Source organism: Hoplias malabaricus, chromosome 4 (genome assembly GCF_029633855.1).
Source record: "Hoplias malabaricus isolate fHopMal1 chromosome 4, fHopMal1.hap1, whole genome shotgun sequence".
NCBI classification, from domain to species: Eukaryota; Metazoa; Chordata; class Actinopteri; order Characiformes; family Erythrinidae; genus Hoplias; species Hoplias malabaricus.
This window is the reverse complement of record NC_089803.1, coordinates 50138117-50165894: the sequence shown is the minus strand read 5'-3', so window position 1 is coordinate 50165894 and position 27778 is coordinate 50138117. Positions and strand designations below refer to the sequence as shown.

Below are 27778 nucleotides of genomic sequence, written 5' to 3'. Positions count from 1 at the left end.
TCCAGAGACAAGGAAAGCCCCAGTGTTTTTCTTTTAATCCTAAAAAATACATGATTGAAAACAGAACTGCCTCAGAAAAAATATCTATTACAAAAAGGAACATAAAAATAAATAATATAAATGGTTATACAGTTTGCTTTAAAGGGTTTTGTTTAAAATGAATACTATCCGTTGCAACAGTAGGTCTGCTGTTCTCAGAGGCCATAACATTTGTTGTAATTACGCTCACATTGTGCAAACTTGTCATAGGAGATAATCTCTTTCATAACTCCAAGTGACTTGTACTGGAAGATGACCACCAAGTTAGAAAAGAAGCGCATTAAGGATTTATTTGAGTCATATTGAAAAAAAATATATAAAAATTAGTCACGTTAATGCAGAAAAATGGCACATACTGGAATTTCTAGACTCAAAGTGGTGCATTGAGGACTGCCATATGCAGGAGACAAAGTTAAATAAATTACTAACAAACATAAAAATCTGCATATTATATACAAAGGGATTTATCTGAAAAAAAAAAATCTAAAATTCAAACTTTATGTTCAACAAGCATTACCCTATTTTTCTGTGTGTATATTTATATACATAGTTCTGGCCAACATTACTGGCACCCTTACTTTATGAAATACAATACACAGTATCTTCTGGAAAAACACTTTGGTCTGAATGTTTGACCCATATCAACCCAAAATTAAACATATGTTATCAACAATAACATTTTAAAAAGAAAATGTGTGGTAATTGTATAAAAACTGAAAATTTGCCATGACAGTTATTGGCACACTTGAACAATTCAGTTAATTAGATTCTCATTGGCTGTGAACTTATACTCACCAGCAATAAATTGCCAGTATTCATGAGTTGAACTAACCAATGTATTAAGACTTTAAAGATAATTTCCTTCCTTCCTTTATTTATTTAGTTATTTTTTAAGTTTTTTTTTTTACTCTGCACAGCCTGGTGTGAATGTGTTTAAAAAACAAACCAAAAAAAAAAAACAACCAAACATGCAAATTTTAAGCTGATTTGGAGTGATGGTTTCAAATCGTACCATATACCACACACTAAGCAAAGAAGGGTTTATTAGGGAATACCAGGATACACAGGAACAGGTCCTGGCTACAGAATTATCATAAAAGGCACAGCTTATCTTTGCCCAAACTTACATTGAGAAACCACAGCCATTTTATAAAATTGTTCTGTAAAAACAATGATTAGTTTAGTGGTAAAAATGTGAGGCTTAAGGAATAGAAGAGCCTAACTTTGCGGCTTCTGCTATTAGAGACCTTAAAGACATGAAATCAGAGTACTACCAAAGCATTTAAGATCAAATGTGATGTCTGACTAATATTAGTGCAGAGTGCTATTAAAAGTGTCCAAGGCATATTTTCATTTTCATCCATTTTTTGGTGTTGCTTAAATGAAGACATTAATCAACATTGTTATATTTATGCTTATTTCTGAAAACCTTTTAATTATATACCTGACATGCAAGGGTGCCAGTGTTGACCAGAACAGTATGTGTTTTCTCTCCAAGGTCAAAAAAATCTGGTAGGGATAAGGAATAGAAAATAAACAGTAGGTGACAATTTTTGCATCTTTACCAAGTCCAGCTAAATAGACACTCTTGTAAAGGAATAATACAGATGTAAACTCATATATACAGTTTTCAAAACAGAAAGTAACAGACTGTAGCTAAAAATACTGTTCTGAAAATGACAAGGTCAAGGAGAAAGCAAGCTGGCTGGGCCTGACACTGAGTGTAAAGGACAGGGTCTGCCAAAATGAGCACAATATTGAATAAACCCCTCAATAAATGAATTGCTAATTAAAAAAATACAGAATTACATGTTTAATTTCTTTTCTTTGTTTGTTCATAAGTTACATTATTTTGTATTTAATTATTTAAAGGTTTTAAAAGTCCTTTAATTAAAATCTCATTCATAAAATGTTATAATACAAAAATAGGAATATTTTTTCTCTGTTAGTGTTTTCATATGATAGAGTTGGTGTGTTTGTCAGGTTTAAGGTTTAGGCTTAGCTTTCAAGATCAGAGAGAGATTATTTGATCATGCCCCTCTATCATATGAACATCAAAAACCAGAAAGAACCAAATGAAGATGTGCATAACTGAATGAATTAACAATAGAAAAATTACATATGAAAAAAACAAAATTATAAAAGAAGTAAATAAATACAGAAATACATTGAGGAATACACACACACACACATATATACACACACGTATATAAACATGTATATGAAATACATTAGCCAGGTTGTAGCAATTTAACTGTAGCTACACTCCAGTAATAGTTGCTTTATTTAAATGGACTACAAAGAGTTAAATACATGAAAATTAAATTATAATTGTTTGAAAAGAATATTCAAATATTGTTGTTTATTAATCTTACTATCTGATCTATTTCATTTTGGCAGATACAATATGGTACTCAGCTTTCAGTATGGCAAGATTGCTATCTCCTGACCAGTGTAAACAGACACTTGCTTGAAACAGAGATGCTCCAGATCCCCTCTATCCACCATCGTCATGTTCATCTGCATTTCACTATTTTTAAACTAATAATTTTGTGCATAAATTAATCATCACAACAAAATATATCCCTCCTTCTCCTTCAGTATCCCTTAAATTCTCTACATTAACAGTGGATCTTAAAGTTTGTTTCTGTATAGCTTTGTTGTAAACAGGCTAATCTGAGAGTGTAATCCCGAGAATGCATTTTAATAAATTGGGCAAGAATATACATGATATATAGTTTACAAAATGTCAGCAAACTGGTGGAGGACTTTATTTTCCATCACTGTACATGACATTTTAGATCCTTCATGAACCACTGAAAGAACACCCTGCTTGGCATGTGCTGACAAAGTTAGAAAATGTTTTGTAATTTTGATGAATGGAACAAATAATTAGTCAATAAGGAAAGATTTTCACCCACCAATGAGAAACAGCTCAGAAAACTGAACCCAAAGTAGTGAGTTAGGGTGAAAGTTTATAAATATCATATATAGTATGCAAGGTACCATTAAAGGACATTTAGGGCAGACATATTTGGCTGTGGCTCTTTACTGTGCATTTATGGGCCCTTGTGTAGCATTCATTTAATATGCAATTTGTAAGAGAGGACAGGAAAAAGACTAGCTGTAGCTTGTGCCTTGGATATGAATTGTATGCAGAGATGCAGTCCTTCAGACCCCAAAGTATAGTGACATCATGCCTTGTATTAGCAGAGCACAACAGAACATCCAGGGGCGCTGTATAGTGGTTAGACTAATAATTATGATCAAAAGGATTCTTAGACTTTGTCTGTTTTTTTTTTGTTTTTTTTAAACAAAAACACATGTGACGATGAGGTGCATTTTTGTATAAAAGATGAATACCACCAACACAGACTGGAGGCAGACAGCCCTTCTCCCTCTCTGCTGGCAAAGCCACATCAATTGGCTTAAAACTATGTCTGGCAGGAAGTTCCAGCAGCAGACATCCTTCCAATTCTATGCAATAAAGTGTCTTTTACATTGAGCTTCTCCTTCTATGCATCAGATAGGCAACTCTGAATACTGTCCATCCACAAGTGTGCATTCTGGCTGTCCTGGGCACAGAAGTTGTACACTCGTTTAGTTGTCTTCAGCTGAGGAAAGAAAGATGCAAGGATCAATTTAAAAACATCAGAAGCAGGTCTAGCTGCCAGACAATAATGGAAATATCAATCAAAAAACAAAAATACTTACATCAAAAAAGGCTTTCTCTTCTATATTTTTAGGGGCTCCCATGGTGGGTGTGCCTGGAACTACAGATTCCACTTCAGCCAGTTCAATAACGCCTTTGCATTCTTTATCCTGCCTTGTGTCATAGTATCTCAACTGAGCGATGGGAAGAAAAGCAAAGAAAAGGGAAGCGTGAGTTATTATATGACTGGCTTAGACTTGGGAAATTCTTTAAGAGTTTCCGTGCACTTTTGAAGTATTGGGGGGAAAAAAAGTTTTCATTAAAATGTTTTTATTTATAAATAAAAAAAAAAAAAGCTAAGAATATTACATATGCTTGTGAATGTAAGATATTCAAATATATATATATATATATATATAAAACTGTGGTCTTCTGCTACTGTGATATCTAAGTATCAAATACTCAACCTGGCTGTGTTGCCAAGGGTTTAAACAAAACACTAATTTGGTTTGTTATTCCACATTTATCAGCTGTACACCAGCTAAACAAACTGTAACATTATTCATTCACACTGATTTTGTTTGAATGGCTTTGGTTTCCTCTCACAATTCAAAATCACATGCTGGAAATCACAGTCTGTCCAAGCAAAATCATCCATAGGGGTGTGTGTGTGTGTGTGTGTGTGTGTGTGATGCCCTGAACTGTAAAAGCTTTAACACACAATTAATTATTTTTCATCCTTAATCATTTTAAGAGTTCAGACTGCACAATATCAATCAAATCAAATTAATACAATTATTATACACATTCCCAAAATGTAGAAAGTAGGTAAAGCATGAACCTGGTGTTTGGTCTTGTCCAACACAAACCAGCGTGGTTTCCAGGGTTTCAGCAGTGCTCCTTTTTTGAACAGGATACCCTCAAAACTCCTGACAGAAAAGCAGAAATGATAAAACTAAAATATTATGCATATTCAAGTATTTTAATATCAATAAAGAATTCATTAATGGAGAAACTGGTACACACCTATTCTCGCTCTCTGTGCTCTGGAACTGAGCGTAGAGGTTGCTGCTGCTGGGCCGTCCAGCAGCAGGTGTGGAGGTTGCACTGGCCTCACGGTCCAGGGCCAGGTTGATGGAGGAACCCACACTACCCTCCTGCAGGTAAATACTCTGCGAGTGCTTCTGGTAAATCAGGTTGGATGACATCAGGAGCGAGCTAGAAAATGAGTGCTAGAGACAAAGCAGAGGAATACAGTGTCAATAACAGAATTTCAGGCTGTGTGCATGTGACATGATCCTCTACATATTTTTATGTTCATCTTCCTATTGCATCACCCATTCTGCTCAAGAAGTCATGGAGTATTATTCAGTGAGTAGAATGTGGTCTGTTTTTTTAGGTAAAAATACATCATCTAATTAGCAAAATGAGAGAGCCATTAAAATGTTCTGTGAAGAACCAGTAAGATTTATTAACGTTGTCTGTACCCGGCTCTCCAGCTTGGCCTCAGTCCGTTGGGATGTCTTGATCTTGTCCCATATATCCTTCCACTTCTCAGAGACATGTCCCAACTCAGCCTCAAGAGTATGCACATCCTACACAAAAATTGCAAAAACAGTTAGGGTTCAGCTGTATATACTGCGGTTCTGGAAAAAGGTGCAGGTTTTTAAAAAATATTTTGTGGTATATACCCACCACTCATTGTTGGTCTGTGAAACCAATTAATAAAATAAGCTTTAAATTTTGCCAAAAGAATAAAACATCACTTAAAACCTTTTGTGCTTTTGAGCTCTAAAAAACCTCACAAAACTGGCTTCTAAATCACAAACATGTGAGTTCTCTAACACAAATGTAAACTAAAACTCTCCACAAGAGGTTACCTCAAACTAACAGTTAAAAACTTCTCAACAAGAGCGTGCAATTGTTTGGTCTCCATTTCCCACTACATCACACTGTCAATCAGATTAAAAGACTAATTTACTGTTTAGTACTTCATCTTTCTGGCAATATTTCTAATAATATTAGGGAACAAACTGTCTCCTTCCATACATCCTATTGTGTTTTATTTCAAGAACAGGCTATTCAGGCATGGAAGCATTGTTTTGTATGCAAAATTTCATGTAAAAAAAAAAAAAAAAAAAAAAAAAAAAAAACAACTGGCATGATAACGTTATGGTCTAATTGGTAAATTTGTTCAATGAGAAATAAGTACATTCTTATTTCGATTTTGTGACTAGCTTTCTTGTTTCTTAATGTCTCTTGGTTTTCTGGGGTTGAGAGATAACAGACTCCTCAACTCCACTTTAAACCAAAACAGCATCACAGCTGTAGCCAATCTGAGGCCATCGTAATCCTTGTTTAATCATTTTTCAGATTTTACACTCTCAGAGTTGCTCACCTAAAGTACAACTCATATTTGTCAAAGCTCTTTTAGAGTTGAATTCCCATCACAAGCCAGCACATTTTACAGCAAATAAACAACAAATCAAATAAACAGCTGTAAAACAATGTATTCTCATTTGTACGGAGCCCCTGAAGGGACATGTGGAGAGAGAAAAAAAACATGAAAAGGACATGGGGTAATTTCTTTTATCCGTGATACATTAAGTATTGGGACATGTGGGGAAAAAAACGTGGGGAATTATTATTTTTTTTTTTGGTACCATACATTTTTTCCCTTTAATTATCTTGAGATAATTATCTCAGGATCTCAAGATAATTTATTTGAGGGAAAATATTTGAGCAATACAAGGGACGCTTTACCGGCACATTACCAGATTCGCCTTGTAGATGGCACAAATTCAGGCAATTCAGGCAAGCTGCTTTAGAATTATTGCTCTGAAGAGGGGGGAAATATTTAACAGTAAAATAATTAAATGACTAAAACATTGCAATATATGGCATTGCTGGTAAATAAAGTTGCTGAGCCCAATAAAGAGAATTATTTAAATATGATTAGTTATCTCACTATTACAAAAACATATCATTATTATTTATTAATTTTTTTCCCACATCCCTTCGGGGGCTCCATACATTTGCCCATGGTTGATAAGTTTCTTTATTCTGTATGATTTAATGTTAAATATAATACCTCCTAGTTTATCAGTTGCATCTCAATTTATAAATTTGTTTTTATGTACAAACCCAATTTCCAGAAAATATGGCACACTTTCAAAAAATGCAGGAGTTGAGTAATTGTTTACATAGCTTCAACTTTTATTTAGCAGATAAAACTTCAAGAATATATTTTCAGTGTGTTCACTGACAATTTTTTTTTGTAAATATAGAAAAGCACAGTGATGCCTGCAGCATACTCAAATATGTTGGGATAGAGGCTAAATAATACTGCAAACTTTAGAACAAGGAACACTGTCCTGGAAGATTCCATAATTAGCAGTCTAACTGATAACAGGTAAGGTTATCAGTATTGAAAACGACATTAAATATAAAACACCCACCAAAGGTTAAGTCTTTGCAAGTTAAGTGAATCCTTCACAGGCCAACACAAACACACGGACACTTTTGAGTCGCCAATCCACCTACCAACGTGTGTTTTTGGACTGTGGGAGGAAACCGGAGCACCCGGAGGAAACCCACGCGGACACGGGGAGAACACACCACACTCCTTAAGTGAAATCAATTCAAATCAAATTTAATTTATAATGATTTTTACAACCTGATTCACCTGTCACAAAGCAGCTTTACACACACACACACATGTATGTATGTTTGTGTGTGTGTGTGTGTGTGTGTGTACTGACCTGGAGCAGTTTGGTGATAGCATCTGGCAGCACTTTATTCAGATTGTCATAGCATGGCCAGACCACATGCCTCTTGGATCTGGGGGCTGCCATCTCAGGTCGGTCAGTTCCAGCTTCTTCGCTGGGACCCTCAGCCCTCCCATGCACCAGCTCCCAGTCAAACGATGGCCCCTCTGACAAGGTCTCTTCTGTATAGAAGTCCCACACCTTGAGATTGGAGATGAAGCTGTAGGGCTTTAGGACCTGCCAGAAAAGCAACAGCACACAGTTAGGCAACCCAATATAAAGTAAACAAGCCTCAAACACAGACCAAGACCTCTGCTACCTCCTCTTCCTCTGGACAGAACATGTAGTTGTAGAAGATAGGAGTCTTCTTGTGAAGGTGCTCAATATAATCCCACACAGATTTGCAGACCTGATGAGTTCTCCTCTCTCCCTTCTCCTCATATAAGACCCCTAAAGAGAGGTCAAAACAATTCCAGATGACACTATGTCTCAAGCAGTCAAGAAAATTCTGTAAAACTATTTATACTGTAAATAGTAACAATGTGTGGGTCTTGTGACTTACCCAGCTCTATGCGTTCATAATCAGAGTCTAGTAGGAAGGTCCGGAAGCGGTTGGATACATAGTGATAGGCCAGGAACTTAAGGTAGTACTGACTGAACTCAAATTCAGTGGGGAACTGAAGATGAACCTGTGCAGGATGTGGAAGGGACAATTTTTACATTTATGACATGTAAAAAATGCACTTACCCAGACTGCCTTAAAATTGCACTCATGAAAGCAAATGAATGTAAATGAAATTCAGAATGCAAAAACACCTCATTAGAAGAGAAAACGATTCATAAAAATCAAATATTAGTCAGACACAGATTTAAATACCAGATACAAACTTATACATAAACAGTGGATTCAGAAAATATTTAGATCCTTTAACTAAACTGACCAAACTATTCTTACCTTTTATCATTTGTATAAGAAATTAGACAGCATTTGTGAACTTCCAGCTTAAGATCTCCCTAAAGATGCTTAAAGGGGTTTCAAAACTAGGCTCTTGCTGGAGCATTCAGAGAGGATTATGGTCAAGTATTCTGTTGAGGTGGCTTCCTTCATGGATGTTCCGGTATATTGCTGTATTCATCAATATTTCAACTGTTATCAGTTTGCAAGTTGCTGCCAGTGAGAAGCACACTCATAGCATAACTCTGCCGTCACAATACGGCACTGTAAGAACAGTATAAGATTGGTGCTCTACAGCTAAACGTTTTGGATAAGGAGAGCACAGATTACTTGGGGAAATGCACAGTAGAGATGCTATTGGAATAGTTGGTGATGTAGCATGTAGCAGTGTGGATTTATGGTTGTTAATGGTATAGGGTAAAATAGGACTGTAAAGCTGGCTTGGAGAGGGTTGGGTCTCGGACACCAGACATCACCGTTGAGCCTTCTGGGGGTGTTGTGGGCTTAATTCAGCAAAATACCAACAGAGGTGGTGCCTGTCTGATGACCCCTGTGAAGAGCTAGTGATACAGTGGCTGGTTTGAGTACGTACGTGCTAGTTTTCAATGAGTAACCGTAGCTGTTATTTATAGCTGGTTGCTGATCGGCCACAGCAACCTTAGTGTTGAGGCTTCAACAGGAATTTTGGTGGCTGCAGGTAGGAAGAGTGTATGGTGGGCTATATGTGAAGCTCTAATGGATTGGCATAGGATATTTTACTTCTCATCTTGTGTATGATTATAATAATTTGCTGGACAAAATCTGCTGTTGAGTTCAATTTTAGTCTAATCAGACCAGAGAATTGTTTTGTACATACGTTCATGTGCATTAAATGCTGTTTAGCAGTTTCCAAGCAGGCTGCCATATACTATTTACTCAGCAGTGGCTTCTGTTTACTCAACAGACGCAAACATCCCAAGAATAAGTAAAGCATACAGGATATGCCTGAACACAATATGGAGTGCAACAGAAAAGGATAAAGATAATTCTGTGAAGAGAGTTTTTTAATTTAGTTTTTGGATTTAATTTTCAAATGTCTCTAAAAACATGTTTTATTATTTGTCATTATGGGGGATCAAGTGTAGAGTAATAAAATAGTATTTATATCCATACAAAATCAAATCTATAAAATAATGTAGTGTGCAAATACAGATGCATCTCAATAGATTAGAATATCATCAAAAAGTTCATTTATTTCAGTAATTCAAATCAAAAAGTGAAACTCATGTAGGCTACACAATCATGGGGAAGACTGCTGAATTAACAGATATCCAGAAGGCAGTCATTGACACCCTCCTGCTGTATCCAAGCATATTAAAGGAAATTTGAGTGGAAGAAAAAATCGGAAATCATGTGGTAGAAAAAGTTGCACAAGCAACAGGGATAACTTCAGCCTTGAAAAGATTGTCAAGAAAAGGCCGTTCAAAAATAGAGGGGAGATTCACAAAGGAGTGGACTACTGCTGGAGTAAATGCTTCAAGAACCACCACACACAGATATATCCTACTCTTCCTTGTGCATTCCTAGCAGCTTGTGTCAAGTTACTTGCAGCCCAGAGACAATGCCAGAAGTGTCTTACCTGGGCCAAGGAGAAAAAGGACTGGACTATTACTATTGGTCCAAAGTAGGGGTGGGACTAACGTTTTAATCGCACTTTGCACTGTGGAATGTTTCGCAGTGCATGAGGTCCAGGCATACAAATTATAACGACGCACAATGTGATGAACATGATGGAGATGAAGGAAGAGACTACGCTGGTGGATGAGAATTTTAAATACAAGAAACTTCCAGATGGAAGTACAAACAAAAATGTTGTCATTTTCACTTTATGCAGGAAGGAGTTTGCTTATCACAGGAGCACTTCCATCATTCGTTACCATCTCAACCCAAAACCTGTTGGGGCTAGCGCAGGTCAGTAAAGTAATGCAAACAGTGTCGGGGTTCACATTCAGAAACAAAATGTCAAAGTCCATGTCAGACCAACTGACCAACTGGTAGTAGACTGGTGGGAAAATAAACAAGATTTTGAAGTTTAAGCTTATGTTCATTGATTCATTCATCAACCAAACTTAAATCAATAATTATCATGCTAAATATTGAAATGTGATTCAAATGTGATTAATTTTGATTCATTAATTACAAAGCTTCTAATTAATCCGATTCATTTTTTAAATCAAGTCCCACCCCTAGTCCAAAGTCTTGTTTTCAGATTAAAGTAAATTTTGCATTTCATTTGGAAATCAAGGTCCCTGAGTCTGGAGGAAGAGTGGAGAGGCACACAATCCAAGCTGCTTAAGGTCTAGTGTGAAGCTTCCACAATCAGTGATGGTTTGCGGAGCAATGTCATCTGCTGGTGTTGGTCCACTGTGTTATATCAAGTCCAAAGTCAGCAGAACCTGGCACCTGTCCACACTGCCAAAAGCATTAATACCTGGTTTATAACCACAGTATCACTTTGCTTGATTGGCAAGCAAACTTGCCTGACTTTGTCAAACGAAGATGAGAAACACCAGACCCAACAATGCAGACGAGCTGAAGGCAGCTATCAAAGCAACCTGGGCTTCCATAACACCTCAGCAGTGTCACAGGCTGATCACCTACATGTCACACAGAATTGATACAATAATTCTTGCAAAAGGAGCCCCGACCAAGTACTGAGTGCATATACTCTACGTACTTTTCAGTAGGCCAAAATTTCTGGATTAAAAATAATTTTGTAAATAATGACTTTTAGGTTTTCTTTGGCTATAAGCCATGATCATCAACATGAAACACTATCTATATAATATATGAGTTTCACTTTTTGAATTGAATTACTGAAATAAATTAACTTTTTGATGATATTCAAATTCACTGAGATGCACCTGTATGTGCTCAGAATATTTTGAGATTCTGTGTGTAGTTAATAATGGTTTAGATTGTTAACATCATTTGAAACACCAGTAGTCAAACACACTCAATATTTCATGGCAAAAGAACAAACAGAACTGGTTCAAGCAAAACCTTTTTACATCAACTTATAGGGAACATTTCAGTGCAGTATATATTTAACCAAATTTTTACATATGAATTAGATTTTTTTTACGAACCTCTATGAGGAACCCAAGAATAACATTCTCTAAGAAATTATTTTTATTATATTTAGTATTATATTTTTAGTCATGATGACTCAGAAATCAATAACACCACAAATATTTGATTAACCAGAATAATAATATTTAAACGGCCTTACTGCTGTGATAACATCATCACAAACATGTCAAAATGCAGACTGCATGTGATAAGGAACCAGAGGTCAACTTTGTGGAGGAAACAGATACAGTCAAACCTTTAATTGCTATTTATGTAAGGCAAATTGCTATGATCATGCACACATGACAATGACATCTACACCAACGCACCTGGTGCACACAGTCGAGGAACTGGAGGAAGACTGGCGTGAAGCCACTGCTTTGACTGGTCAGGGTCTGGGCACCGCGGTGACTGAAGCGATGACCGAAAGATAGCCACTCTTTCTCCACCAATAGCCGAAAGCCTTCAAATGTGCGATAGTATGGATCTGATAGCACCTGCACCAGAGACACCACCTAAACGCAGCAGAGCCACATCGTCACTTACACACACCTACAACACTACAATCCAATCTACAACAGTAGTTACACCGTGATATTTACCTGTGTTGTGACATCCCAACCATCTTCTAGGCTGACCATGACTGAGGACCCAGTGTCCAGCAGCTCTACCACAAGAACAGACACCTGCAAAACCCGGTGCAGCTACAAAACACACACACAAATGTAAAGGTCAAAGTAACAGAAAATGTACCTGCTGCAAATATTTTATATATATATATATATAATAAAGGGCTACTCAATTTAAACTAATGCCCAGATTTTTCATTTAGCAAAATTTTAAACAACACAAATACATATAAAATATTTCTACTGTTGTAGTCCTGTTCAAATTCACAGGAAGCTATAATGCACTAGATACTTCAAATTCTAAAATGTCTCAAATTTGTAACATAATAAAGAAAATTAATAAAACTTATGTTTACAACATCTGGATTTTTAAATGTCAAAATCAAATTTCAAGGCCATAAACAAAAATGGACAAGTGTAGTACATAATAATAGTATCATTGTAAATTTGACACTATATGAATTTGGCATAGTGATTTAACTGCTAAGATTTCAGAATTAAAATAACAACAAAAAAAAATCAAGTATTTTAATGTATGGTGGTTTTACCAAGTTCATCCAGTCAGATTCCTCCAGGCAGTGATGGAAAGTCATGGAAGGATCGTTGGAGACTAAGGATGGTACACAGGCATTCATTAGCTTCTTGAAACTGTTCTTCAGCTGTCGCACATCAAACAATTCAATGGGCACCACCTCCCACTGCTGGAATGAGTCCTGCTTTCCACCCTGTAGAGCCATAGAACAAAATTCACAGTTACAGCTGGAAAATAAAAATGCCTACAAGACAAATTACTGACCCAAAAAGATAAAAACTGAATAAAAATAAATGCCAAAAACAGTAACAAAATATGAATGGTTGAAATAGAACTGTAGAAGATAATTTTCACAAATATAACGAGTATAAGTATAATACTGAATAAGAATTTGTGAGACATCTTAATTATGTGAAATTGTTGGGCTTAACACTAGACAGTTGAGTTCCAAATGGATCTGGGGGTTGGCTTCACATGTCTCAAAAGAAGCATGCGTTTGCCCTCACCCTCCGTAGGCTGGTGGCACTATGTGCAATCAGGTGAGATTCATAGAATTGGAGATGAATAACAACTGATGTGAAGAGCCAGCCTAAACTTTCGGCACCCAAGAAATAAATAAATAAATAAAAATTATATATATATATATATATATATATATATATATATATATATATATATATATATATATATATATATATATATTTACACACAGAGGGTGGGCCATTTATATGGATACACCTTAATAAAATGGGAATGGTTGGAGATATTGACTTCCTGTTTGTGGCACATTAGTATATGGGAGGGGGGAAACTTTTCAAGATGGGTGACCATGGTGGCCATTTTGAAATCGGCCATTTTGGATCCAACTTTTGTTTTTTTCAATGGGAAGAGGATCATGTGACATCAAACTTATTGAGAATTTCAGTTGGTTTTAACGTAACTTTATTCTTACATGAGGTATTTACAAGTTTCTCTGTTTACAGCCATTGACTTGTCGCAGAGGTTAACACGTGAGGAGTGGACAGAAATTGTGTTGATGTCTGGTGAACGCAGTAACCGGGTCATTGCAGCAGATTTCAATGCAAGACGCGCTACGAGACCACCCACCTCCCATGCTACAGTTAGCAAACTGCTTGCCAAGTTTAGTGAAACTGGTTCAGTGTTGGATTTCCCAAAATGCGGTCAATAATGAAGAAACATCAGTGGCTGTCCTAGCTTCATTCAGCAAGAGCCCACAGCGTAGCCTCGCCGCACGTCACTGGAGAGTGGCATCAGTCGAACATCCCTTCGGCAGATATTAGTTACTCACAAATGGCACCTTTACAAACTCCAGCTGCTGCAGCTTCTCAACGAGGGTGGCCCAGATCGGCGCACTGAATTTGCAGAATGGGCAAAACAAAAATTGGAACAGGACCCTCAGTATACACAGAAGATTTTGTTCAGTGATGAGGCAAACTTTTATGTGAATGGTGAAGTTAACAAACAAAACCACCACTATTGGTTTGACACTAACCCACATTGGATAGATCCCTCCAAGACTGTTGGAACAAAAAATTTATGGTATGGTGTGGTATATGGGGTACAAAGATAGTGGGGCCATTCTTCATCAGTGGAAACCTCAAGGCCACTGGATATGTGAAATTGCTACATGATGATGTGTTTTCCTCTTTATGCACTGAAGCTGGCACGTTCCCTGAGTTTTTCCAGCAAGATGGTGCACCACCACATTATGGGTGTCAGGTCCAGGCATTCCTAGATGAACAGTTTCCTGGAAAGTGGATTGGTCATCGTGGGCCAGTTGAATGGCCCCCAAGGTCTCCCGATCTGACCCCCTGAGACTTTTATCTTTGAGGTTATCTGAAGGCAATTGTCTATGCTGTGAAGATACAAGACGTGCAGCACTTGAAACTATGAATACTGGAAGCCTGTGCTAGCATTTCTCCTGCGGTGTTGCTATCAGTGTGTGAAGAGTGGGAGAAGAGGGTTGCATTGACAATCCAACACAATGGGCATCACTTTGAACACATTTTATAAGTGGTCAGAAACTTGTAAATAACTCATGAGTAAAGTTACGTTGAAATCCCACACACCATTGTTTTTCTTGTGAAATTTCCAATAAATTTGATGTGTCACATGACCCTCTTCCCATTTAAAAACAAAAGTTGGATCCAAATAGCAGACTTCAAAATGACCACCATGGTCACCACCCATTTTGAAAAGTTCCCCCCCTCCCATATACTAATGTCCCACAAACAGGAAATTAATATCACCAACCATTCCCTTTTTATTAAGGTGTATCCATATAAATGGCCCACACTCTCTCTCTGCAATATGCAATATGAATATGGGGTGCAGTGTGTTTGGGGATTTAAGCATTTAGTTTAATTTTTTCAGCACATGTCAAGATTACATTATGCTAACTGTGTTAGGTATATTGCAGTAATAGTTCTAGCTCTCATTCCAAGATTGCCCCAGAATGGATCTATTTGTTATATTTACTATTTTTAAGGTTAACAATGGTTCACTAAAATCCTTCAAAGTGACAGGCTCCTAAAAGGGTAAAATCTTTGTCATATCCTATATTTCATGAAATTGGTCAATAATTAGGCATCTTTTAAAGTTATACAGGGAAAAACGTTGGCGCAGCAGGCAGTGTCATAGTCTCACAGCTCCAGGGAGGTTGTGGGTTCAAGTCCCGCTGTGGGTGAGTGTCTGTGAGGAGTTTGGTGTGTTCTCCCTATTTCTGCGTGGGTTTCCTCCCATGGTCCATAAAACCCCCAAAAAACCCCACACACTCAAAAGTGTCTATAGGTGTAAGTGAATGTGTGTCACACTGTGAAGGACTGGTGCCCCCTCCAGGGTGTGTTCTTTATTTTTATTTAATATTGAAATGTTATGTGTACTGTAAAGTGTGATAAAGAATGTGAAGTAGTGTTGTCCAGCTAAGCAGAGTTCTTCACATTCACTGTTACTGGTGAAAGTACATTGCAATATCAAATACGTTGATCCATTATGTTAAAAGAGGACTAATTGTACTGTCAGGAGTGAGCTATTTTTTCTGCTGCCCCCACCCCCAGGCTCAGAGACTGTAAGCTGTACCTGTTTTACTCAGTCACCATGGTGCAGATGTCCTTTAGCTCAGAGGCCATGTTGCCATGATTGTATATATGTTCTTTCTGGTAAGAATTTATTTTTGTATAAAGTTCAGAATTCTAAGTTTGCAAGGGTCAATAAATTTTCAGACCGTCTCCTCGATGTGCTCTTAGCCTGGCCTTTGGTCACACCCTAATACTACAGGAGTACAAATCAACCAACACTTTAAATAAGTATATGTACCCTGGTAATTAGTTACTTTACACACACATGCTCAGAGATTACATGAGAATTTCTTCTGAAATTTCACAATAGATATAATTTATCAGAGATGTCATGCTTGAAAAAAACAGAAACGTTTTGCAGCAGTTTTTTTTTTTTTTTTTTTTAAAGTACCTTGACCTGGGACTTTTCTCCAATAATATAGAGGTATGCACGTTGCTTCCGGAGAAAGTATGGCTCAGCGGGGCCTCCATTGGCCTGAGGTGACTCTTTCCCAGCCAGCCGGTTCCCCACGTCTGGATTGTAGGCACTGAGACGACCACTGCCCCGTATGCTGCCCCACTTCCCTGAATCACACACACAGCCAACAGAGCACTTAATTCACTTAAACGTACATATCATATCACAAAAATATGCATTTAATGGGGTCGTAATTGCTAGGATGGAGAACCCCTCAACTAGCTTATAAACAAAGTTAAAATACACTTCTCGCATTTTTAATACAATATTGAACATCTTACAGATGCTTGTATTGTTACTGTCTGACCCTACAAAATAAGTTATGGGCTACAAGTCTTTCTATGTAATCATAACATATAAAATGGATCAAACACAAACAGACAACAAAGCACTATCAACATTTTGATAGATGACATGCAAAGAGATGCCAGGCTACACAAACATAACATACAATAATAAACAAACATAGACAACTGTCAGAGAAAACGTTAGCCCAGGGAAAAAGAAAGTATGCCAGACAGGTGCCAGCTCAGGCTGACATCACTATTAAAGAGACCTGATTGGTTAGGCTGGAGAGCATGGGTGGGCTCTACTATACCTCTTGGCGAGCTGCGGGCCTTGCCTGAAACTTTAGGCTGAGAGAGGGAGATGACCTTTGCCCTCTGACCCAGCGCTAAGGTCAGAGAATACAGAGAGACTCATTATTATTAGCATGTAGAATAGCAAAACTAGGCTATTCTTGGATAACTAAGGTAGTACAACTAACGCTAGCACCATGATGCTAGCTAAGACTATCAACATTCAATCTGTAAATGCCTCTCCTTCTTGCCCTTAAAGCAAAAACCCTGATGGGTACTGTATAGACTTCCATACAGGTATCAGATAATTAAGACAAGAAGCTGAGGACTTGGTAAGGTTGTAGTGTCCAGATACACAAACTAACAGTTCACTTACCTCCTCGGCTAAAGGTTCCAGGTAAATCCTCCTTAGTGCCCATTACTTGCTTCATAAGAGCTGTAAGTTTAGGCTGCCTCAGTTTGTCTGAAGAATCTAAAGTACAGACAGGAAAACACATGCGATTATAGATGTTAAGGCTGGGTTTTAAATTTCAGTCACATTATGGAAGCACTCAGTCTACTTACAAAACACTATAAATTGTGTTTTGTGATTGTGTGTCTTATCTTCAACTGCAAGCCTAAATGCATCAAAATATAGAATGGTGACAGAGTGTAATCCTAGTTTTCCACTTGGTTTGACTGGTTTTTACACATGGAAAAACCCAAGTGCCCCAAAATGAATATAAGAACGTTCTCACCACTGATTTGTCAGACCTGACTGGAGTGCTTGCAAGAATGTAAACACGGAGAAAGCCCTGTGTTCTGAACTAGTGCATGTTTTTGTTCCATTTCACTATTTAGCGGCTAAACTTTAACTAGTTCACAATTTAACTGTTCTGCTGTATCCAAAACACACAAAACACCTGGCTACTGAAGCCTTTTAGCTTATATCTGTTGTGTACACCTATAGTTCGGTCAGATCAAGATCGGATCACGCTCTCATCAGAAACAAACAGCACCAGAGTCGTCTTAGGGGTCTTGGTATCATTGTTTTGGTCCACATCCTAGTGCAGTTACTTTTTTCAAACCTGCCCAAATTAACTGCAACAAGGGTGAACATTTACCAAAAAAAAAACATGACAAGCTTGATTTTACCAGATTAAAAATGTGTGAAAATGCTCTAAATTACAGTTTTATGCATTTTTATTGTCAGCTCTTACTGATTAGTCAGCAAATGCTCCAGCAATAAACACAATAATTTTTAAGCCAGTCTCATTTCCAGTTAGTAAAATAACATCTTAAAAAGCATTGTTCCGGAACTAGTATGAAATACAATATTTCAGCAAAGTTACTGATAATAGATTACAGAGTATTTCTTTTATTACTTTTGGTAATGTCTGAATACATTCTAAGGTTATTTCCTGCAGTGACTATGATCAAAAGTCAAGTGCGTGTGTGTGTTTGTGTTTTTGCATGTAGATGCATCACCTGAGGTGCTCATGTGTGTGGATGTGAAGCCACTAAGTGTGTTTCTGCCACTGGCTTCACTGTAGGAGGGCATGGAGTTGATGATGGCCTGCAAGTACTTTTCCTGCTCCAGACTAGTGGACTCAGCTTGGGATGGACCTGAAAAACAAACACAATGAACTGTCAGACTCACAATCTCTTCTTTCTAACATTTGTTTTTGGAAACCACTTTTATTAACAACTTCAAGGTCATTATTTAGTTATTTTCAATGACTGTATTAAACATGGACAGTGCGCCGCCTCATACTAGAGTCTTGTACAATACATACCACAGGTAGAGATGGAAACTCTTCCCTGTTTGGGCAGATGCGCCCTTCTGCAATTAACCTTATTGTTCCTTTTCTCAAACCACATCTGCTCCATGTATGAATAATTTACATTCCACCATGAACAGTGTAGCATTTAATGTGAAATGGATCATTTTGAAAAATTATAAAATTATAAAATGAAAAATTCTGCAGGTGAGAGAAAACTTGCATGGTTTAAGCTGGAATGGATAAGTGCACATAGTTATTTGCGCTTGATTTAAAGTGGATAGAAAAGTTCTGTAGGCACCAGAATGTAACTGTGGCACTATTTTATGTGTAATCTATAGTTCTTCTACTGACTGCAGAATATTATTATATTGCCATTTAAATTTCTAAATTTAACAGTTATAAGAAATGATAAACAATAGTTTTATTTGGTGGCCAAAATGAAGGCCCTTTCAGTTCAACCCAGTTTGGAAATGATATCTTAGTTTATATCTTGGTTTAGATATGTATATATTATTTCTCATTTTGACATTATTGTCCTATTATTTTACTTTAACTATAGCTTATTCTTAAATAATTAATTAATCTTATTTAAGTTTTATATCTCATTATATCTGCAGATGATTCTTAAGTTTTGAAAATACTTTAAAATTGTCTGCCAGAGTAGTTAGATAATTTAATTTGATAAATATATGTAAATGACAATTTACGTGCTGCCTTCTGCAATGTGTGTAAAAATGCACTTTTAATCCACAGCATGTTAATCAACACTATGACTCTCAGGTCTGGCTACATCAGAAGAGAGTGTGAAATCCAAGGTTTTGGAAACGCTTTGGTTCTGACCTGCAGAAGGAGTGTTGGGTCCTTTGAAGAAGCCCACAACTCCCTTGGTATGAAGGCCAGCTGAGCGCAGCAGCACAGCTTTTGTACGTGAGTGCCTCCAGCACACCACAGGGAAACGGTTCTGCCGGTAGCAGCGGGAGATTCGCTGGATGGTGGAGTCTGGGATGCTCTGAGGCACTATCAGCAGTCCTGGGTAACTAAGGGATGGACAAGTGGGTGTTAAAAATATCGAACAAACAACATATTCTGAGAAAATGAATAAGCTATTATACTGTTAAAGAAAAAAAAATGCTTAATACAACAGCTTGGGTAGCACCCAGAAATACTAAAACTTTTTTTTTTATTTTTACTAGCAATACTTATCTGCTCCATGAGCTGGAAACAACCATTGTTGGCTATTCAAATATTGGAGAAGAGAGAAGCTGCCATCACTACCCAATTGCCCGCTCCATTCGAACTGCTCATGCGCAGAGCTTTGCCATGATTTCAGGCAGCTCCTACCAACGTTCCAACCAAATGTTGCATTATGAAAAGAAAGTTTGTTGCGAGTATTAAACATGTGACTGTACCAACATTTTTGGAAAGTGTCACCTGTCATCAATTTCAAAATGGGCACATATTTTTCAGATAACCGTAAAAGAATTTTTAACATTTGAAATGTGGTTTTTATTTTGTGGTTTTACTTTTTTCTTTACACGTCCACGTTTTTGGGATTTGTAACAAAACATGCATTTCAACATGTATACGCCAATCATAAACAGATATCTACATACTTTTTAAATATTAAATATATATGTACTCAGATTTCCGCAGAATTTCAACTTCATCATTACTCATCATTTTTCAGTGTGTGCAAGTCCTTGACCCCTATTAGGACTCCGAATATCCCAATGATTGGGCAAACGCTTTTTATTTTTATTGCATTAATTGGAATGAACTTTGCCCATTAAAATTTATATCACTGTCATCTACAGCCCTCCCTGTTCCCTAGGTAACTTCACAAATAAGCTTGGCATTCATCTGAGTCATCTCCCAAACAGTGGAATCACACTTACTCTCCTTTGTGAATTTAACAAACTACAGTCATCCTGCCTTCTTTTGCTGTTGTCTTCATTTGACTTAACCCTCAGCCTGACAGTCTTTGTACACTGTTGCAGTGGGTGACCCATTTATCAGATCATCATTTTCCATCTTTCTCTCTGCCACTGTCTTCTCACACTCCTTTCCTTCAATTCAACACACCTGCACCCCACCCTTCCGTCTTCTAGTATATTGTCTAACATGCCTCCCTGTGTCTCCCTGTGTACAGCCACTATTATTTTTACGTTTACTACAACTTTTGTGCTCTCTCTCCTCCAGATCTTACTGATCACATGCTCCTTGAATAACACATGTCCTGCTCTGCAAGCAGAAAGAACAGCAGTGATGCGGTGGAGGAAATCATGATTCCAACCTTCAATCTTCCAAGTTCTCAGTGGAGATAATCTTTTTCTGCTCTGTTAAAACCTTCCCTCTTCCTCTTTCCCTCTGAGGATTTTGCATATTAGGTTTGAGAAAGATTCAACACCTTCACAGACAGGAAGCCACCCAGGTGCTTGTTTATTCTCTTTCATATCAAGGCTTGCTCCTTTCTGGTCTTATTCTGCAAACCATTCTGCCATTTCTGCTCTGGTTTTCAATCATTTGAAGTACTCTCACATGATGATTTCCTGTCACCCTCCGTTCAAACGCTAGCTGCCTGCATCAAATTTAAGGCCCTGATGTGTGCCTAGAATGGTCAAGCTTCTCCCTATAAGATCCATGCCCTAAGTGCTTTGAGCTTCAACTACAGTTCTGCTTCAATCATCACCCCTCAAGTTGTTTGGGAGACAAAGACTGAAGAAACATTTTGCAATATATAAATATAGCAGTATTTATAAATATGTATGCAAGTAAATAAATAAATTAAAATATATTTTGGGGCCATAGGAAAATGTGGGTCCAAAGTTTATACTACCTGAGCCTTAGCACCTCAACATGAAAACAGGTCAATGCACTGAAGCAGGTTTGTGTCTGGATAATAATTAGATGAGAAAACTCTCATAGGAAAGTGTGAGTGGCTGCTGGAGGTGGGGCAAAAATGAGAAGCTATCCCTGAGGTCTGTATAGATTAGGATTGGGTGGTATAACAGTAATACCATATACCGCTGAATGTAAAAATGTGGATGGTATCTCAAAATGAGGGTGGTATTTAAAAATTACGATATGTGCAGAGTGTCAAATTTCTGTTCTGTGTCTGACTCCAAGTGCAAGGCCAGAGTTCATTCATGTGCATTTAAGAGAGCCACTAAGAGGATAACTGTTTCAGTCATTCTCTCTCGTCCCCTCCCTGCCAAAAAGCTGACGTCATGGCATCATACATGTGTATGCTTCATATTGGAGGTGTTTGAGGTGATTACTTAATTCCAAAAAATTTAATGCAGTTTGGTAGTCATCATTCATTCATTAATTTATTAATTCATTCATTCAATTAAGTAAAGAAAATACCTATTATATATATACACCTATACCCATTATATAATCCAAAAACCTACCATAATTTATCATGAGAAAAATAATTTAGTTTATTGCAAATACGTACTTGATAATGTGTAACTGGGTCATTTGTAAGAGAAGTTTGAGTTCCTAAACAACTCTGCCTTTTCAAACAAAACTTATAGTAACAAAACTGAGTACTAGGGTCTGTCCCAAAACTAAGCAGGAAAGGACTACATAAACAGCTGTTTAAGGCATCATTCAAATGGATGTCTGCCTCCATGAGGCAGATTACTGAGACGCTCTATTTAAAGAGTGATTGCATCACTTGTTTCCGCCCACTACACACATTATTTTTGCTCTGGGAGAAGAATGAAATACACAGGAGTTTTGCTTGCGTTGCATTATGGGATTTTCTTGGCTGAGTTTGATGTTGCTTTAAAATTCAGCCAGACTAAGGTACCTCTGAGATGTCTAAGATGTCATATGTGCACACTATGATGTAAAATGCTCTCTATGTAGACAGCTCACTAGGTTTTGGGACAGTCCCAATATCGACACTCTTGAAGTAAAGTTTAGAAGGACTTGCTTTATGTTGATCCTCACCTCCTGCAGACGGTGTACATGCGGTTTACAGTGGAGATGCGGAAGGGTTCATTCTTGGAGCGTGTCAAGCTGTTACTGAGCGTGCCCAGACCCAGTCGCTGGTAATCACGGCAACAGGCTCGCTCCACCACATTATTCATGGTTTGGCGGTCTGATGAGCGGATAGTGGAGGAAAGTGTGAGAGCACTCTGCTCCAGCTCCTCAGATACTAGTCACACAAAGACACAATTAGAAGGGAAAATAAATGTATTGATTAGCAAGTCATTAGCAAGCAAGAACAAAAAAAAAAAAAAAAACTACTGAACTATTAAAAGAAATGTGTGTGTGTGTGTGTGTGTGTATATATATATATATATATATATATATATATATATATATATATATATATATATATATATATATAAATAAAAGTTAATTGGGGGCACTGTGATGGGCAAAAAACATAGGTATGTCTCTCATAGCCCTGTGGCTCTGAGAGAATATGGCTTAAACTAACCTACGAAAAAACCTAGTTCTTTTACACAGGGGTTATTTGGGTATGCTCTGGAGCTAAGTTGCCCCTGTTACTAATATTGCTGCCAAACATTATGTCACCTACTCGCAGTAAGTCTGAGGCCCTGAAGCCAGGCCTCAGGCCCCCCTGAAGCTTTTTTTGCCAAGGGGGAGAGGGGAACCCTCTCCAAAATGCTGTTAATGCCTTGCTTTTGCAGGCCATGATGGATTCGTTAAGGGTGGACATTTGCAGTAAAATTGACTCCCTTTCCACAAGCTTGCGCTCCGAAATTGCTGCCTTTAGACATGAAATTTCCAGCACGATTAAACCTTTACAACAAAAAGCTGATCTACACCAGTGGTTCCCAAAGTGTGAGGCCATCTGAGCACTGCTAGCAAAAGATGGACAAGTTTGTGAGAGCTAAACGTGCAGCAGATCAAGCCACAATTTCCAAAGGGAAAACAAGAAAATATGAGGCATACCTCAAGCTCCTACCAGTCACTGAACAGATGTGGAAATTATGTTTCATTTTTGTAGAGTAAATGTGCAGATTTTAGGCGTTTTCTCTCAGTAAGTTGTTTTATAATATATTTTTTGTGCGGGGAATCAATTAGCAGCAAATATGTTTAACAATGCCTGTTAAGCACATCCGCTTTGTTTTTGTTTTATCTATAAGCAATTGCAGTATTGTATAAATGTATAAAAAATTCCAGTGGGGCTTAGAAGTAAAAGATGTGTACATTTGTCAACTGTTGAAGTTAAAAAACTCAAAGATACGTGTGAGTACGTTGAAGCATGTTCGATGAGGAACTTAAACTTGAAGAGAAGCGGCTCCTGGACATGGCCCATAGAGCTCTGAGGGAGAATCCCAGGAACAAGGACTTTCATTGTCAGAGTTCACATCTTTCATGCTGGTGGTGAGATTTTCCAACGGGCTGAGAAGGCTTGGCACAGAGGCACAAGGGTGTTCATCAAGGGTGTTTACTACACCTCGTCATTGGCGAAGAAAAGAGCCACATTCAGCAGATTAAAATGCCAGCTCTTTCACTAATGTAAAGCTCGGTCTGCAGTATTCTGCAACACTGAAAATAACCCACATAATAATCAGCCAGTCCTACAACTTTGTGGATGCACAGGAAGCAGCCGATTTTGTCAGTAAGCTGTGCAAATTCTTTGCATATGTCCATTGTCCATAACTTCTCTCACATAGCACTTCTGAAGTTGTGGGAAGTTGTTATGGAGCATTTGTATTTGGTTTACTAGTGTAGAGTGGCTTTTCCATCTCAGTTGGTGACATGTTGAGTTTGGTGTTAAAGACAGTAAAGTGTTAGCTCACAACTTGAGACAATCTGTTGCACCTCAGCAAATTTCTCAGATTCTGACAACTACCGACATTACAGCCAATACCCTTGAAATCAAATAATGAATTTAAGCATAATTATAAATATGCATCTAAATCAAAGGCCCAGGGTGTTGATACATGTTTTAGAGCATTAGAGATGCCTTCGTTAGATCCAGATTCAGTAAGAAAATTAGATGAACCAATAAGTATTTAGGATCTTTCTTCGGCATTGACCCTTATGCAAACTGGCAAATGCCTGGTCCAGATGAATACCCAATTAAATTTTTAAATAATTGTTTTTTTTAATAAATTAGCCAGTCTCACTGAATATTTCTAACAAATCACTGTTGACTCCTCATAACTCTTAATCAAGCTATAATTTCTCTCATCCTTAAGAAAGATAAATGCTCTTGATTGTTGTTCTTATTGCCAAATTAGATTATGAAATGCAAATTTTAAACGATTATCCAAAACTCAGACTCTGACTTCAGGAATCTCTATAAAGCTAATTTTGCCCCTCTATTGGCTCAGATTAAAGATGATCTGGCTTGGTGGTCAGTATCAAAATAATCCTTAGCTACTCTAATTCTGTTAAAATGAACGTCCTGCTAATCCCCCCCCCCACCCCTTCTACAGTCTGGACTCTCATTCTGGAATTTATTTGGGAAACAAAATCTCCAAGATTACATAGCTTCTACAAAGACTCAAGATAATTGGTGGAATGGTTTTGCCCAATTTTAGATTTTACTCCTGGGAAGAAAACCAATTTTATCATACAATACTGGCTTCAACACATTCTTCTCTCAAGAAAAAAAACAACTGACAGGTTTCTGTTCAGATTTGAGCCACTTTCATATGACATACTGAAATCAATATAAATTTCATGGCAATGTAACAGTCTGAACAGCCAGATCAGAATTGGTGAGCCTTTTCATTAACCTGTCTGAACATACTATCATGATGCGGCGAGATAAAGATGAATGTGAACATTGATGAATGACACATATGTCCACCCAAAGCATTTTAATTTTAATTTTAGATATTTAGGCAAGGTAAACACATCATTCAACGTATTTACATTACATAAAATATATTAGCAAATGAAATAAGTGTCTTAATAAAATTTCAATCAATTCTGAGTAAAATAATTTTGGGAAAATGCTAAATGTCAGTAGTTTTTTTTTTCAGTTCTAGATTTTTCATGCCTGTATGAAGGCTACTTAGATACAGATCAGTTGAAATATTACATTCTATGGTGGCTCTCCTGTCCTCTTTGGAGACCCCATGTAAGCTCAAGCTTAGATGAGAAAACAATTACACATCTGGCCAATGTATAATTGCTGATGTTTGGAATCAGTTCATGTTTTGTTATTCTACTAAGCATTTTTTGTATGTTCTCTATTTTCACAAAGAAAAAAACACTTGGAAAAATAAAATAGACATTTTTTGTTGTAGCATGCTTTGTTTAAATTCCTGTATTTCAAAGTGAAATTATTTTGGAGGGAACCCATGGAACTTGACTTCTGTTGGGTGTATGAGGCATTGCTGTTTAATGCATGATGAGGGTAAATTTAGTACCATGAGCTTTTCAGACATATGTCACATTACAAAGTGAGAACAATCTAACCAAAAAAAACAAAAAACAGAATTTGGTCAGAGAATCAGAATTAGGAAAACAGTGACAGCAGACTAAAGATCTTAATTACAATAGTTAGTAGAAATGGAAAAGCTTGTATGTGTGTATGTTACCTGAGATCTCATCTTCATCCAGTTCAGACTGCAGGCTGCTCCTGTTTTCAAATGTTGGAGGCGTGTACTTCTTCCGGGTCACATACTGCCGTCCAATGGTGGACTTCAATGGTGCTTTAATTGCGCTCTTTAACAGGTTTTTGGACACAGCTCTGAAAGATTTTTTTTAAGGACAGTATATAAAAATAGGGCAACATTGCCTGTAAAATCATCTGGAAACTTTAATTTTTTTAACGCACAATAAACTCATTAACAAATTTCTTCCTGCTAAAAGTTTCCTCCTGCTACTCCTGCAAAGATAACACGATGACTGAGGAAACATCCCCTGGTGTGCTAAACAGGAGGTTCATTTTAGAAACTTCAAGATTGAGGTTCAGATAAAACTAATGCAATGCCAAGTACTTCCTGAATCATTTTACTCAGCAAATTAAGAGATTTAAATTCAGAAATCAACAATTGTATGCAACACACATGTATTTATCTCCCCCCTCAAAAAATGCAATAAATCCTTGTATTTTAAACTTCATTATGAATTATGATTAATCGCAGTCTATTATTGTGATTAACTCAATTATTAGACTAAGATCAACTATAATCTGAAATGAAAACTCAAGAAAGTAGAGCAAGAATCCTGAAACTGCTGTCAAAACATGATACGTGCATGTGTGTCTGTGTGTGGGTGCTTTAGCATTACTATGAGGCCACTGTTAAACATATATTATATTCCCAAAACTGCTAATAGTTTAGCCAACAGCACTGGAACACCAACAGTAAACAGTCAACACAGATTAGATGTGCTACAACACTACATGCCGATTCTTACATAATAAAAGGGTAAAATCAGCCTTTTCCAGTTAGAAGGAGAAAATTTTTATGGGCAGCCACGGATATTTAGAGTCTTACTTTAATGACTTTTTGTCCTTGGTCTTGTGCTCCACACCCAGCTTGGTTGACTGCCCCACTGTAAAGGCGAAGGTGCTCTGTACATGCTGTGGGTAGCGGAGTTTGTGCATGTGCTTCCGGAAAATCTCAGCCAAGTCCGATGCTACCTCTTCATCAAAGGCTATCTTCATCAGCTACAGTGATGGGTGTATAAGAGGACATGTACAGTATTAAAAGGTATGCAATAAGGGCATGAAGCAGAAAGAGTAAACATAACCAGATTTTAATTAAATATATTGATATACATGTAAAATATCATAACCCTCAACAACAGAATTTGTGTCATTTTTCAAACACTTGTTACAGAGTGATAAACGGCGAGAGTGTGTGTGTGTCTCAGAAGCTGGCGCTGGTGTCTTGGTTTTTAAATTGTACCTGGAAGGTACAGGAACGTAACTGAAGGCCTTCCTGGTCATACTGATCTGTGATTGAATTAACAGAAATCTTCTTCTCTTTAGTGAGAGAGGCAATGGGGAAGGAGCGTGTCACCACCTGTTCTGCAACTACACACACACACACACACAGAGAGAGAGAGAGAGAAAGTCAATAGTGTGTTTCTGATCAGAGAACCACTGCTTCAAAAAGCTAATTTTCAATGGGATTTGAATATTACTGAACATTTCTGAATATTTAATCAGAAATATTTTGTTTGTTGGCCTGGGTTTATACATTAACAGGCCTGGATTATTATCACTGACATTTTTGAAACTG

General features: G+C 37.4%; 1 protein-coding gene across 4 annotated transcripts in view; it reads right to left on the bottom strand.

The window, feature by feature from the left end:
• The window catches only part of sbf1 (SET binding factor 1), a 121819-nt gene continuing 94041 nt past the window's right edge, over positions 1 to 27778 (bottom strand). For 3 of the 4 annotated variants that reach the window (XM_066667977.1, XM_066667979.1, XM_066667981.1), the window contains 20 exons: positions 27443 to 27570; positions 27029 to 27201; positions 26126 to 26277; positions 22542 to 22749; positions 19422 to 19618; positions 18286 to 18423; positions 17195 to 17290; positions 16839 to 16913; positions 16175 to 16347; positions 12702 to 12878; positions 12127 to 12228; positions 11854 to 12039; positions 8021 to 8147; positions 7778 to 7908; positions 7453 to 7695; positions 5179 to 5286; positions 4718 to 4923; positions 4533 to 4620; positions 3754 to 3885; positions 1 to 3653 (listed from right to left, as the gene is read on the bottom strand). In XM_066667977.1, the coding sequence (XP_066524074.1) occupies positions 3555 to 3653; positions 3754 to 3885; positions 4533 to 4620; positions 4718 to 4923; positions 5179 to 5286; positions 7453 to 7695; positions 7778 to 7908; positions 8021 to 8147; positions 11854 to 12039; positions 12127 to 12228; positions 12702 to 12878; positions 16175 to 16347; positions 16839 to 16913; positions 17195 to 17290; positions 18286 to 18423; positions 19422 to 19618; positions 22542 to 22749; positions 26126 to 26277; positions 27029 to 27201; positions 27443 to 27570 (2939 nt within the window). In that variant the 3' untranslated portion in view covers positions 1 to 3554. The remainder of the gene's footprint in view (positions 3654 to 3753; positions 3886 to 4532; positions 4621 to 4717; positions 4924 to 5178; positions 5287 to 7452; positions 7696 to 7777; positions 7909 to 8020; positions 8148 to 11853; positions 12040 to 12126; positions 12229 to 12701; positions 12879 to 16174; positions 16348 to 16838; positions 16914 to 17194; positions 17291 to 18285; positions 18424 to 19421; positions 19619 to 22541; positions 22750 to 26125; positions 26278 to 27028; positions 27202 to 27442; positions 27571 to 27778) is intronic. The other variant, XM_066667980.1, reaches the window with a different exon arrangement.